Consider the following 15,085-nt stretch of genomic DNA (forward strand, 5'->3'; position numbering starts at 1 on the left):
CTCGGCTCCAACCGGTTCTGGTTCGCCTAACATCAGCTCACAGTCTTCGAGGTGCTCTGGTTCTATCCCCTCCAGTTCTCCCTCTGTTTGAAGTTGGAATACTCGCTGGACCTGGCACTTATGGCCCGGCCCAAACTTATCATCACAGTTGTAATAGAGGCCCTTCTCGCGTCGGGCCTGCACTCTACCCAAGCTACCTGAGGATGCACAGAGCTTCCGTGAACTCTGCCCAAGCTACCTGAGGATGGGTTTGTCGATACCACTGAAGTCAAAGAATAGCGTCTCCTTCAAGGTGAATGGAGGTGATGGCGACGCGCTGGTGTGCAGGGGTTTCATGGTACTCGAAGAATTTCTCTGCTCTGAAGATCCAAGGAATGGGATCTCCACCGGAATAGTTGGGAAAATTGATTTTAGTAACCTTTCCGGCAGGGTAACCCCCAGTTCCCTGGCTTCCAGAAACAGAGGCGTCGGCCCCTATTGGCTGACTGGTCTCGCCGGACTGTTGTCGGGAGGCGAGGTTAGAGATGACCACCTTGAGATCCCTGAGTTCATTCAGTACTTGGTGGAACCCAATCTCAAGTTGGTCGACTCTGTCTTCCATGGTAGAGGATCTTGTCTACGGCATAGCTGGTCTACAACCTTGCTCTGATACCAACTTGGTGAGATACCGCTCACCTCGGAAGCCCCTTCGAGGGTGGCTTAACCTCCTGAAACAGAAAATGGGGAGGAAGAAGAGAAGGGAAGGTAGGAAAAGAGGGATGCAGTGAAAGAGAAAAACAGGGGATATTCATTCATTCCTTCTTTAAAAGAGTAGGGCCTTATATATCTGGCCTACAGGTGTAACCATAGAGGGAATATCCTCTGATTGGCAGAATAACTAACTGATAACAAACTCTGGGAAATATCATGGAGGGAATATCTTCTGTCGATAGAATCACCCTCTCTGTGTGTAACTAATTCTGAGGCTCTGTCGCCTGTCCTTTCTGCTTCCTTGAGTACTGCTGATGGGTAGTGGCCTGCTCCACTCCCTGTGTTGGGTTAGGGGAAGGTATTTGGGTCCCAACAGACCCCCTTTCTAGCATCCTAAAAGAATCAAATAGTAGTAGTCCCTTTAATAACCATCTTCAAGCAGCATACTTAATCCAATCCAAATGAAAAGAAAAGATAAATAAAAAGATGCTAAATGTCATAATTTTTTGTTCAATTACCAGAATTAAGCATTAAACTAAATCAGTTCACATGGCTAAAAGCTAAAAAATTTTATTATTATTTTTAATAAATCACAAGTTATTCAAACAAATCACTGCACCGAAAATTAAGACATTTGTATTTTCTCATTTAATACAATGTAGATTTTTATTTTGATTGGCAAATATAACTAGATAATATTGCATGCCACTACCATCACAACCTATTATCCACCCCCCCCCCCAAAAAAAAGAATAAAAATGCTCAAACAACCAGCAAACCCTCTACACAAGGAGGGACTCATAATACAAGAAATTCCAAATGAATAGAAGATCATTATAAAGGAGATATAAATTAATTTGTGGGGAAAGCAAGTGTATGGTACTATTTGAGTCACATTATGTGAAAAGAAAATGTGCATCATGCATGTCAGTATTTTAAACCATGGTCTTTGGAGAAGAATGAAACAAGAGATATAGTTTTAAAATCTGTAACAGCTAATAATATGACAATACTAAAGGCATTTTAAAAAGAATGAACATTTAACAACATTTTTTTTGATAAATGAACATTTAATAACATTTTTTAATAATAAGAAGAATAAAATAAGGCTTTCATTAAATATAAAAAAGGTTACAATTTCACATGAATGAACACTAAATAACATTTAAAAGTGGGTCAAACTAAAATAAATCAGGTGTAAAGACTTGTTATTCCAGAAGGAAAGCTACCAAATGGAAGAAAAATAGAAAAGAAAATAGATGCCCAAGAAATGTTTTAAGAACTCACAATTTAAGGGCCCATAATTTGAAAAGGCTAGAAGAACATGGATTGTAGTAGTAACTAGTAAGAAATGATTTAAGGGCTCATAATTTAACATGTATGAAACTGAAGAAAACAGAATAATGAGACAGGATTCATGTAGCCAACCCCATATGGTTGAAACTTGAAACAAGGCTTAGATAATGATGACTACAACAACTATAACAATGTTCTCCCTTTATCCTCTTGTTCAATTTCTGCAACAAAGGAAAACTATTTCATTTGAAACTATTTCTATCTTTCAAATCAGAGTAATCCACTCAAAGAAGGCAAAGCACAAGGGAGGAATACCATGATCTAGAATGGAAAGAGCTTATTAATAAACTGTATAGCTGGTGCAATGGCAAAACAAGGGGCAAATGGGATTCAATTATTTTGCAGTCAATTGTCTGAATGTTGAATGTAATGAGAAAAGGAAAGGACTAGGTGGCAAATACTAGTCTAAAGCTAAGGAATATATGGCATGTATTATATGTGACATCTTTTGTTTCATGTTTAATAAAATTTAACAGTTACCCATCAAATGAATAAGATAAATTAATATGCTATCAATGGTATGTTAGCATTTAACGCACCATTTGCTTAAAATGCTGCATTTTGGAGGGGATGGGAAAAAGGTCATCAAAAATCAAAAACAACTAATTGCCTTAAGATTTATCAAAAAAACAACTAATTGCCTTAAGCCACTTTTTATTCAAGTATTTAGACACAGAAGTTCTATAAGCTTTTCACGTAAATTGTTTATCCAGCCTTTATACCTGTAGCCCATGTTGCTCAGCATGATACTTGTTATCACCTTCAAGACGTTCAACTTCTACATACTTATCAAAAGAAGCATAAACATCTTTACAGCCTTTGACATCAAGCTGAAGATCTGTCATTTATACATGGGCACTTCAGCACCACAGGGGATTGGCAAGGGCAATAAAATCCATTCTACAATTCAGATTGAAATTAAAACAAAAATACCATAAAATGACTCCTTCCTTGTAGACTTGTAATCTACATTGATGCATTCAATGTAGTTCATATGGTGCCCTTCAAATAATTGCTGTATTGTACCCTCTACAACAGTCCCCTGAACACCCAAACAAAAAATCAAAATCAAAATAGTCCTGGCAATGAGAAGAAACTTTCTAAAAAAAAGATTATGTTCACCAAAAAACACCTTCATTTTGTCTTCAAGCTTTTCACACAAAACCCTATTAAGTTCCTGCACATCATGCTGCATGAAAGAATCATATGTGTCCCATCCAAAAGACTTGGTAAGCTCTTTTGTTGCAACACTGTTGTCACTGTACTGTAGCTTGTAGAATAAGCTCTGGCATTCCAGCTTATTATCTTTGGCATTCCAACTTATTATCTTCATTTCAACAATCAATAAGTCCCAAAAAACCCTAGTTTTACATCTCCCCTTTTCTACTCTTTTTCCTCCTACTATCCTCTTTCTCATGACTTAAACCACATTTAAGCCTTTCAATTTCAACCTTCTTTGTTTTCCTTTTTTTCATAAAAAGACCTTTGTTTCCCATTTTTTTTCTTTCCTCTCCCCCAATTCCTTTCACCCCAGTTATTTTTTATAAAACTATGGGATCACTTCCTCTTGACTAGGCTATTGGTCCTTATTATTGTATGGTCATTCTCAAAACAACCTAGGATGTTGGCAATATTCTCTTCAGTCTGCAAAAATAAGTCATGGTAACTCCTTGATTCCATCAACCTTTGGTGATTCAACAAAAGCAAGGTTTCGTATTATGTGCATTATGGGCCCTCCAAAAGATTTTAATTAACAGACAAGCAGTTCTGATCACAATTAAATGTGTTTTTGGAGGACCTTCGTGCATTTCTATAAATTCCAGGCTTATGCAAGGCATTATTGAAATTCCAAATTATTTTAAGGGCTTTATATTTAATTTAGTTTTTTTACTATTTATCATTATTTATCTGCAATTTTATTATGGGAATGTACTTGTCTAAGAAGCCAATTGGTATAGGCTTTTCTTTTCAAGGGAACACGAACAAATGAAACTTATACTTTTATGGAAGTACTTTTTTATTGACTTTATGAAAGAAGTATATTGATACAACCCTTATGTTCCTTGTATATCGATACAACGCTACGTGCTTGCACCCCTTTTAAACTAGCCTCAGCTAACTTACCCATTACATCATTTCTTTTACCAGGCATTATTTAATTTAATCAATATTCATTCCCTACAGGGGGCGTCTTTAAAAACGAGGAAGGAAGAATCATTGTTGTCCCCTCGAGATCAAGGGATGTTGGAGATTTTTTGAGGGCTGAAATAATGACTATGATGGAAGGTTTTCAAAGGGCTAGAGAATTAACATTCAAAAGCTAGTAATTGAGGGGGACTCAAATTTAGTTCTTGAGTGGTTGAAGGAAGAGGAATTTGGACGGTGGTTCTATATTTATTAGGAAAGGAATACTTGGTTGTCTCGGGGAATGGAAATCAATGAGCAATGGGTGAAAAGAAAAGCTAATTCATTCTCTGATACGTTAGCAAAGTAGGGGGTGGAAAGGGATCATTTATTTTGGGCTGTATTGTAAGGGAGAGTTAAGAGAGTTTATCACTCCCTTTATCCCCTTTGTACATTTTCTTTTCTTTTTTTTTTTTGATAATTGAATTCCCCTTTGTACACTTTCTTTATTATTATAATAAATCAGTTTCTGTTGTTCATCAAAAAAAAGTATCTTCTATTCAAAATCGAGCCCAAGGTTGTAGTCTCGAGACACTAGAGATTAGATGTGAATCAGAAAGGTGAAATTTGTTGACCTTGGAAGAGAGTGCCTTTGTCAATTCAGAGAGACTGGAAAGGGGGGAGAAGGGAGACGGGAAAGCAAATAATAGTGCAGGATTTGAGTTGGAATATGAAGATAAGACCAAAGGAAAGGAAGTGTCAAATGATGATAAATCCACTGAAGGTCAAGCTGAAGGTTGTTGAGTGTTAGAATGCTCGAGTCAGGGGTATTTTGGTCATTCTGGTGTATCTTACTGAAAGTGAAATGTCTATTGTATCTGAGTTTAAGTCATGTGTCCCATCTTCTATGAGGGACAAAATTGTCTTTCTTGTAACTCAAGTTTTTCATGAATAAAAGTCAAATGGGTCGGCTAGGAGTGTGACGAGTGTACATCCTCTCTTCTAGTCTGGCCGAATACTTTTCTCCTCTCCTTCTTCTTCTTTCTCTGTTCTTTCTTCTTTCTCCTTCTCTACTTTGACCTAGAAACAACTAGGGTTTATTAACATGGTATCAGAGCGTTAAGGTCTGGTGTTCATTTTTTCTTTTCTTGCTGCTGTCTTCTTCCTGGGTTCGTCGCCAGCTTCACAGTAAGTTTCTTCATCCTACAGCTGATCTGATTGAAGACTCGATAAAGGGCTGAAAAGGAGTTGTCGTTTTGAGGGCCTAGAGGTAAGAATGCCTCTAGCCGATGCTGTGGTGGTCGTTGAAGTGGTATACTAGACCTTCTATTCAGTGTACGAAGAGGGCTGGTTGTATACAGGTATGGACACTGCTGCCGTGTGTTCAGAAATGGATTGTAAATGCTGATTTTTTTTTTGTGTGCATCGAAAGTTAGTTGTTGTGGTGCTGGGTGAAACTGATACACATATCAGTCATGTTTTTTTGTGTTTTCTTGCTCACGTGTGTACTGAAAGAAGAGTGGTAGACTGCTGATGTCCACGACAGCAGCGGTGTGGTGTTGATTGTGTTGTGGTGGCTGGCATATCTATGTTTTTAAATGCTTAAAAGTGAACCCCTAGACCTTGTGTGTAATCAGTTCTGCAGTTTGCAGAACAAGTGTTCGATGAAATGACTGAGTAATTTCAGTAGTGGTGTGTTGGTGGTAAATGGTCCTGCAGTGTGCAATCCAAGTGTTTGATGTGTTGACTGAATGATTTCAGCTTTAGAGTGTAGTGTGTAATGTGCAGTTGAAGAAAGTGGGTTGGTGGTGTTGTAAGTGAGATAAGTCTTGTGACAAGTGTGAGATTGTGGTGTATATTCAGAGGAGACATAATTGAGATGGCTTCAACTGTAGTTGGGAATGACAACAAAACAGGCATCATGCTCTCTTCAGATTATCTAAGTGTTCAAATGACATCCATTAAGCTGAATGGTGAGAACTATATACCATGGGCAAAATCTGTGGAGGTGTTCTTGAAGGCCAAGAGGAAAGTAAAACATGTGAGGGAAGAGAAACATTCATCTGATTCTCCTGGGTTCAGTGATTGGGAACAAGATGATGCACAGATAATGACATGGCTTTGGAACAGCATGGAACCAAAGATTAGTGTGAACTTCATGTTCTTAGATACAGCCAGAGAGATTTGGGATCATGCTAAAAAGTTGTACTCTGGACAAGACAACACAACTAGGGTATATCAGTTATACCAAGAGTACTTCAATTTGAAGCAAGAAAGTCAAAGCTTAGAAGAGTATTATGCAAGTTTGAGAAACATCCGCAATGAGCTAAATGTGTATCACCCTCTCACATCAGATGTCCAGATCCAACAACAGCAACGTGAACAACTTGATGTGACTAGGTTTCTTGTGGGCTTGAAGGCTGAGTATGAGCCTGTCAGAGCACAGATATTGGGGGGATCAACTCTTCCCTCTCTTGAAGAAGTTTTTGCCCATCTTAAGAGAACATCCATTGAGCCAGTGGAACATTCTTCCTTCTCTGATAGATCTGGTTTGGTAGTGACTAAAGGGAGTAGTCGTGGAAGTAGAAGTGGTGGTGGCAGCAGTGGCCCTCCAAGTAACCGTGGTGGACACATGTTTAACCGGGCCAGTGGCCAGACTAGAGGCCGTGAGTCAGGGGAAGGCCGTGGAAAAGGAAGGGGTAATACTCAGAGAAAATGTACACATTGTGGCTTAGAGGGGCACAGTTAATTTCTGCTATGATTTGTGTGGTCCACCTAACACTTGGGCTAACCATGTTACATCTAAGAGTAGTAGCACAATTATTGAAAGCCAGCAAACTGCACCAACCCCCTCCACACCCACGTGTGCTTTCGGGCAGGAAATGGTGAGTGTACCACGGGCAATATATGAGCAGTTCCTTCAAACATCTCAGCAGAACACAGCCACACTTGCCCATTCAAGTATGACTTGTTTAGCTTCCAAAGCCTCACCCTGGATCATTGATTCTGGCGCCTCGGACCATATGTCTGGGACTCCTTATGTATTTTCTTCCCTTTCTCGCACCTCCACATCTCAGACAGTTACCCTTGGTAATGGTTCTACATCTCCTATTTGTGGTGTTGGTGATGTTGATCTCTCCTCATTGTCTTTAGCATTTGTTTTATATGTTCCTAAGTTCCCTTTTAACCTTATGCCTGTTAGTAGATTAACCAAGTCCCTTTTAACCTTATGTTGATCTATCCTTCTTCTTGTGTGTTTCAGGATCTCAAGACAGGGACAAAGATTGGTGGAGGGCATGAAGCCGGTGGTTTGTATTACCTTGATGGTGGTGGCTCTCCAATGGCTTTTCAGTCGTCTCTTCCTCCTCTCCAATGGCACTACAGACTTGGTCATCCATCTCTCAAGGCTTTGAAGCTACTAGTTCCTTCCTTGAGTCATCTTTCATCATTAGATTGTGAGTCATGTCAGTTGAGAAAACATCATCGAGTCTCATTTAGTCCAAGAATTAATAGTCGTGTCTCAAGTCCTTTTGTTTTAGTTCATTCTGATGTATGGGGTCCAGTTAAAGTGGTGTCATACAATGGGTTTAAGTATTTTGTAATCTTTGTTGATGACTTTTCAAGGATGACACGGATCTATCTTATGAAAGACCGTAGTGAATTGTTCTCTATTTTTCAGAAATTTCATGCTGAAATACGCACTTAGTTTGGTGTTAATATGAAAATACTTCACTCCGATAATGCCAAAGAATACACCTCCTCATCATTTCAGCAATACCTAGAACATCATGGAATAATTCATCAAACTTCTTGTGCCTACACTCCACAACAAAACAGTGTAGCTGAACGGAAAAATAGACATCTTCTTGAAACTGCTCGGTCCTTGATGATAAATATGCATGTCCCAAAGCACTTTTGGAGTGATGCTGCTCTTACATCCTGTTTTTTGATAAATCGGATGCCCATGTCAATTCTTGGAAGTCAATCCCCTTTCTCAATGTTGTTCCCCACTTTGTCTCCCTTTCCTCTCACCCCAAGAGTCTTTGGTTGTGTTTGTTTTGTTCAGCACTTGGGGCCTGGAGTAGACAAGCTAGATGCTCGGGTTACAAAATGTATTTTTCTTGGATACTCAAGGACTCAGAAAGGGTACAAGTGTTATAACCCTAGGTTTCATAAATCGTTTGTGTGTCTAGATGTCACCTTCTTTGAATCAGTTCCTTTTTTTTCCAATGCCGGGGTCTCTTCTTCTCCCTCTGTGGTTCCTCTTCCTGTTCCGGTTGTGGACCCCCTTCTCGTAGCTCCCACTCCTACTGCAGATGCACATCATATGCCGGGTACTATAGAGAGGCCGCCAATTACTCAAGTGTATATTCGCAGAAGTGCTTCGGCTCCTCCTCCACTTCAACACCCGTCGACAGATCCTACTACTGCTCCTTCTCCCTCAGATCTTCATCTCCCTATTGCTTTGCGGAAAGGTAAATGTACTTGTACTTCTCATCCCATTTCAGACTATGTTTCCACTGCTCACCTTTCTGCTTCCCATTGCAAGTTTATATCATTACTCTCCTTGGTTCCCATTCCCAAGTCTGTACAGGAAGCCCTTGCCTCTCCAGGGTGGCGGCAAACCATGGAAGAAGAACTCTCTGCTCTACAACATAATCATACGTGGGAACTCACTACCCTTCCTCCTGGTAAGCACACTGTTGGGTGTAAATGGGTCTATACAGTGAAGCATCTTCCTGATGGCAGTGTGGAACGATTGAAGGCACGGTTAGTGGCCAAGGGCTATTCTCAGTTATATGGTGTGGACTATATGGAGACATTCTCTCCTGTGACTAAAATTGGTTCAGTTCGTGTGTTGATATCATTGGCTACTATGTATGATTTGCCTCTCCTACAACTTGACATAAAAAATGCCTTCCTACAAGGTGATCTTGTTGAGGAGGTGTATATGGAGCAACCACCAGGGTTTGTTGCTCAGGGGGAGACTGGTAAGGTGTGCAGGCTCAAAAAGGCAATCTATGGACTGAAACAATCTCCTCGTGCATGGTTCGGCAGGTTCAGTGAAGTGGTGAAGGCCTTTGGGATGAAACAGTGTCAGGTTGATCATTCCGTATTTAGCTATACCTCGAAAGATGGAAAAATCTTGCTAGTCGTGTATGTGGATGATATTGTCATAACTGGAAGTGACAGCAATGGAATTGACAGACTGAAAAAATTCTTACAGGACCACTTCAATACGAAAGATCTAGGGAAGCTAAAGTATTTCTTAGGAATAGAAGTTGCGAGGCCAAAACAGGGGATCAACCTATGTCAGAGGAAATATGTTCTTGATCTACTTGAAGAAACATGGTTGTTAGGTGCTAAACCAGCAGAGACTCCTATGGAACTCAATGTCAAGTTAAGTGTGGATGCAGGTGAAGAGTTTGATGATCTTGGAAGATACAGAAGGTTGGTGGGAAAGTTGAACTACCTGACCATTACCCGACCAAATATATCATTTGCTGTGAGTGTGGTGAGTCAGTTTATGCAACATCCCCAAGTTCCTCACTGGGAAGCTGTTTTGAGAATTGTTAGGTACCTAAAGGGTGCTCCAGGTCGTGGTTTGTTATACCAAAAAGGAGGACTCCTTGAGATAGTAGGATACACATATGCTAATTGGGCTGGCTCTATATCAGACAGGAGGTCAACCACAGGGTATTGTACCTTCCTGGGTGGCAATCTTGTAACTTGGAAGAGCAAGAAGCAAACAGTGGTGGCAAGAAGTAGTGCGGAAGCAGAGTACAGGGCTATGGCCCATACCACATGTGAACTAGTATGACTGAAGAACCTACTACAGGAGATGGGTTTCTCAATTGACAAACCCATGAAACTATACTGTGATAACCAAGCTGCTGTTCACATCTCATCCAATCCTGTCTTCCATGAAAGAACTAAACATATTGAGGTGGATTGTCACTTTGTGAGAGAGAAAGTGATAAGTGGGGTAATAACTACATCTCATGTGAGCTCAGGAAATCAGTGGGTAGATATCTTCACAAAAGGATTGTCTCAGGGAAGAATAGATTACATTTGTAACAAGCTGGGACTATATGATATATACTCTCCAGCTTGAGGGGGAGTGTTAGAATGCTCGAGTCAGGGGTATTTTGGTCATTCTGGTGTATCTTACTGAAAGTGAAATGTCTATTGTATCTGAGTTTAAGTCATGTGTCCCATCTTCTATGAGGGACAAAATTGTCTTTCTTGTAACTCAAGTTTTTCATGAATAAAAGTCAAGTGGGTCAGCTAGGAGTGTGACGAGTGTACATCCTCTCTTCTAGTCTGGCCGAATACTTTTCTCCTCTCCTTCTTCTTTCTCTGTTCTTTCTTCTTTCTCCTTCTCTACTTTGACCTAGAAACAACTAGGGTTTATTAACTGAGGATGGTTTGCATTTTGAGGAAGTAAAGGTGGAGGTTGAGTGTGGACATAGGTTGAAAGAGCAAACATGAATAGGAGGAGAAGGAACAGAAGAATGGGATAAGTAGCAAGAAATCGCGTAACTTGTGAAATCATAATGTTGTGCATATGACAAAGGCCTTTTCAAGGTTGTTCCCCTTCCAATAAGGAGACAATAAGAAAGTAAAGTGAGTGGGATGGAATCTGGCTTTGGTGCAACCAGGTTGCAAGGAAATAATGAGGTGAAATTTGTTGACCTTGGAAGAGAGTGCCATTGTCAATTCAGAGAGGCTGGAAAGGGGGGAGAAGGGAGACGGGAAAGCAAATAATAGTGCAGGATTTGAGTTGGAATATGAAGATGAGACCAAAGGAAAGGAAGTGTCAATTCAGCACCCTCTTTGTATTGATTGCCCGTTCATCGGTGGTCCCAGGGACTGCCACATTGATAAGTTTACTACATCAAAGAATATGCATTCAGATTACAAAGCCCCAAAACCAAGAAAGAAAAACCATCTCCAAATTCAAATTAAAGCAAAGGACTTAACAGGGAAATCACCATAGAAGAACGCCATCTTTTACAATCTCAAAGAGATCATTAGTGGAAGGATCTATAGGAAGGTATCTCTTCAAGAACTGATCTTCTGCTAGGTAGTTGTTTATATGAGCAACATAGGACGCTTTCTCAGATCCACTGATGGTGTGAAGCAATGTCATCGTAGCAGCCTTCAGAAATGCAGTCGAATTCTTTGCTCCGCTACCAATTCCAGCATTAACATGCGATTGCAGTTTCAAATAGACCTGTAACGATATGATTTGCTCACTCTACTTAAAATCCTTAACCCCAGTACCAATTTCTCAACCCAAAACCATAAACTGCATAAAAAAAAAATGAATTCAAATTCAACGGTTACGACGCATTCAAGCTGCAGATCCTATAATAGTACTCACCCGAAGGAAGACTTAAAAATCCTCTACCTCCTCGTCCATGTCCCGATACTATTCAAGCAAACACGCAGCCCTCTCTTCCTCAGTCAAAGACTCTCCAACGGTTTTCAGCTTCGGCGTCCTGGAAGGCAAGTGTCTAATTGTCACTCGCCCGAGCTCCCTCCTCATTGAGAGGAGCTGCAGAAACCAGTCGCCAATGTTGCAGGTTCAAATGCAAGACCAAGAAAACAGACAAAACATCGAAGTAACCCACAAACAAGAAAGCTACTTGGGTTTTAGGGTTTTTGAGGATTACTCACATAGGAATTCAAGCTGCGAAGCTCCACCTGAGTGGAACTGGCTCTGGAGCCATGGATCGCCATTCGCAGGTAAGTCTGAGGAAATCGAGTGGTTTTGTTCTCTATTTTCTCTTTTCTAGAAGCATGATATCGACCTCTTCTCTGAATGGAAAACACCAACTCTTTTATAGTAATTACTAGATGATCACTTGCTCTCATGTCGATTGATAGGGATTTAGACCGTTACAAAATCAATTTAAAAGACAGGGCAAAGCGTAACAAAGGTTGCAGAATAACTACCACGATTCTTACAACGCTATGTTTAAAATTCTAACAGAAAGAAATCGAGCGGTGGTGGCCTTCGGCAATTACCACGTCCTTCACCTCCATCCAAAGCAGCCGGACAGAAATACTTATCAAAACGGGAATAAGCAGCCAGACAGAAAAAGAGACGGAATTTTTAGAACGTCCGAAACCTGTTGATGGGTCGGGCTCGGGCTAGCTTTTGTCAAAATTCTAATGGACCCGGCCGGAAGTCCAAGCCGAGATAGTGTGAAGTTGGGTCCCAAGCCTGGATTATGAAAGTCCACGTTCTGTGCACCTGTGGGTTCACGGGATATTTGAACCCGCCAATCAGAAGCGACCACATCGGCATTTCGAAGAAAAAACGCTAATATTTACGGGTGTTCAGCTGTTAGCTGAACAAATCCGGTTCAACCACCCACGAAAAGATTATGGGTTTTATTTCGAGGAGGGGTAGTTTGGGTATTTCTTGACAATAAAACTCAGAGAAGGTCTATTGCACATGCTAATACTTCACTACTTCCCATTCATACCAGGAGCAGATCTCATAGACTACCCTCAATGGTAGACCCAACAGACGGTCTACCGTCTTCGGAACTATCCACGTTAAGGTGGGGACTGGGGAAGCCCACACTACCCGATCGAAGGTCTTCACTCTTCAAAGATACCGGTTCGGTTCGATTTGATCGGTCCAGTATAACCCGTTTAAACAAAAGAACTGAAAGTGTCAGCTGGACCAGTCTGGTCTTGCCCACTGGTCAAGCAAGTACAGTGTTGGTGCTTTCAACACCCACGAGGAGGCTCAGCTTAGCAGATTGACGATCTGGTCCAGCCGGGTTTTCGAAAAAGAATGATTTTGTGTTTCGGTGTAATTAAGGTGCACGGTTTTATCAGTATCCGATTATCTGTCCAAAAAATCCGGATTATCCAACGGTAACGTAATCATGCAATAATACGGGGAGCTCTTCTTTTTTCTTTGGAACGATGAGAAATTAGAAAAAAAAAACGTCTCAAATTTGGGTCTACACGAGATTCCTTGTACATTATGCTTCATGACTTTCGTTTTTTTTCTGCAGAAATGCTTCGTGACTTAATTCATCAATGCTTGCGCCATCCGAATGAACCGGTAATTGTGCATAATTTCATTAATAGTTAAAAAGATGATAATTTCAGTATTTTTATCTAAACTCATTATAAAAATATAAATAACCAAAGTATTGTGTGTTTGTAGATTTAATTTTTTTATTTTCATTTTCATTGTTAATACATGTCTATTAGTGTTTAATATGATAAATGTATGGTATTGGATATGTGCACAATTTTTTGTATTTTCTATTCTTTTGTTTTTATCAATTTGTTGAGATTTTATTGTATAATAACGACATCATTTGTTAACCATTTGATTTGAAAGAAAAAATATCTCATTTTTGTGCAACTTTAAAATTTTTATTATATTCTTGTAATTTATTTAAAAAAAAATAGTTCTTGTTTATAACACTAATCTTTTGTTTAATGTGATAAATTTATATATTTTAATAGTTATTATTTAAATATGACACCATCCGTTGACCCATTTTAACCAAATAGTTGAATCATTAGGGGTGCAAGTTGGGTGGGTTTGGGTTGGATTTAAATTCAATGCAAGCCCAACCCCTAAGAATTAGCTATAAGGCCTGAGCCCAAGCCTAATTTGTCAAACCCAAATCCAACCAGATTGGAAGTTGATGCACTTAGGTTGGGCTTAAGCCAAGACCAAACTCGTGTTGCTAAATCAGCCCATACTATGAATAGGAAAGGTCAAGGCGCTCGCACATGTATATGAATAGGAAATGAGCAAAAATGTAGCTGATCCGTCTCTTACAGCTCAAATCCATCATTTGTTGGATTGTATCATCCATTTGTTCGTATAAATACCCCAAGAATATAGATGCCAACGGAAGTTGATGACCGTTGGCAGGGAGCATGGCAAGCGAAACCAATGTCGTGCACAGGCCGTAATCGAGCAACTCGGGGAAGAGAAAACGGGATGCAATGTACAAAATGAAAGCAGCGAGATGGCACTGGCTATCTGCCCCTTGTACCATCACATCCCCCCTACCATGGATCTCAAACCAATACTCCACCCATGCCTCGAGTGGCATCTTACCCCGGGCGGTTGACTAATCGACTTGGGCTTTGAACGTGGGAAACTGTAGGTGGTGGGCAGACACCGACCCACCAACGGGTAATGCCAACAAGGCAACAACGTCTTCTACAGTGATAGTGAATTCACTAGATGCCCCCACGAATGTATGGGTCCGGCAACACCAATACTCGAGAAGGGGCTTCACATACTTTACCCCCTCTTTGCCGGGAAGATCCATGTAGCAATCCACAAAACAGATGAGCTCAACATCTTGCAGTAGACGGCAATATATTGGATTTTCCAACACATAGCGTGCCCAATCCAAATAACTCACCAGGGACTTCGAAGTATCGGTCCTTGGTTCCTGACACTTGAATGACATCGACCGATCCAAGCATCTGTAAAGGCACATCAGTTCACTACCGTCAACGGCATCAAAAACCCCACTCACACCCCTTGCTACTGGCATAGGGGACCAAAAACCCTTACCACCATCGGCCACCCTGGCCGCCTCTCGCTCGAATAGTATCTCCGTTGTATTAACAACTCTAACGAATTCCACGAACGGGCACTCAGTGTTCTTCTGGTGAGGAGCCATGGTCAAAGGATGAATGAGCAAGGAGTAGAATAAGGAAGGAAACTGATAGAGAAAGAAAGCTAAAGACAGAAATAGAGAAAGTGAAATGATCGAAAATAACTGAGAATATAAAGGGGAACTATAGAATGCGTATCACCCTTTTATAAAACCCTCACAAGTGTAGGGAATGCCAAATGGCGTCGGGGAAAACTAATAGACATGATTACAGTCTTTCAACCAATGCTTAA

The 15,085-nt window shown here is 40.5% G+C and overlaps 1 protein-coding gene across 8 annotated transcripts in view; it reads right to left on the minus strand.

Moving 5' to 3' along the window:
• Positions 1–3,463, minus strand: part of LOC148802377 (ubiquitin C-terminal hydrolase 12-like) — a 43,147-nt gene extending 39,684 nt beyond the window's left edge. For all 8 annotated transcript variants that reach the window (XR_016082588.1, XR_016082590.1, XR_016082592.1 and 5 more), the window contains exons 1-3: positions 3,179–3,463; positions 2,980–3,088; positions 2,769–2,884 (exon numbers count right to left, since the gene is read on the minus strand). Coding sequence is in view for 4 of the 8 variants with exons in the window: in XM_088898336.1 (XP_088754462.1) it covers positions 2,769–2,884; positions 2,980–3,088; positions 3,179–3,463 (510 nt within the window). In the remaining 4 variants the exon portion in view is untranslated. The remainder of the gene's footprint in view (positions 1–2,768; positions 2,885–2,979; positions 3,089–3,178) is intronic.
• Positions 3,464–15,085: the final 11,622 nt, after the last annotated feature.

The sequence above is a fragment of the Nelumbo nucifera genome, chromosome 2 (genome assembly GCF_055504915.1).
Source record: "Nelumbo nucifera cultivar China Antique chromosome 2, China Antique-T2T, whole genome shotgun sequence".
Taxonomy (NCBI): domain Eukaryota; kingdom Viridiplantae; phylum Streptophyta; class Magnoliopsida; order Proteales; family Nelumbonaceae; genus Nelumbo; species Nelumbo nucifera.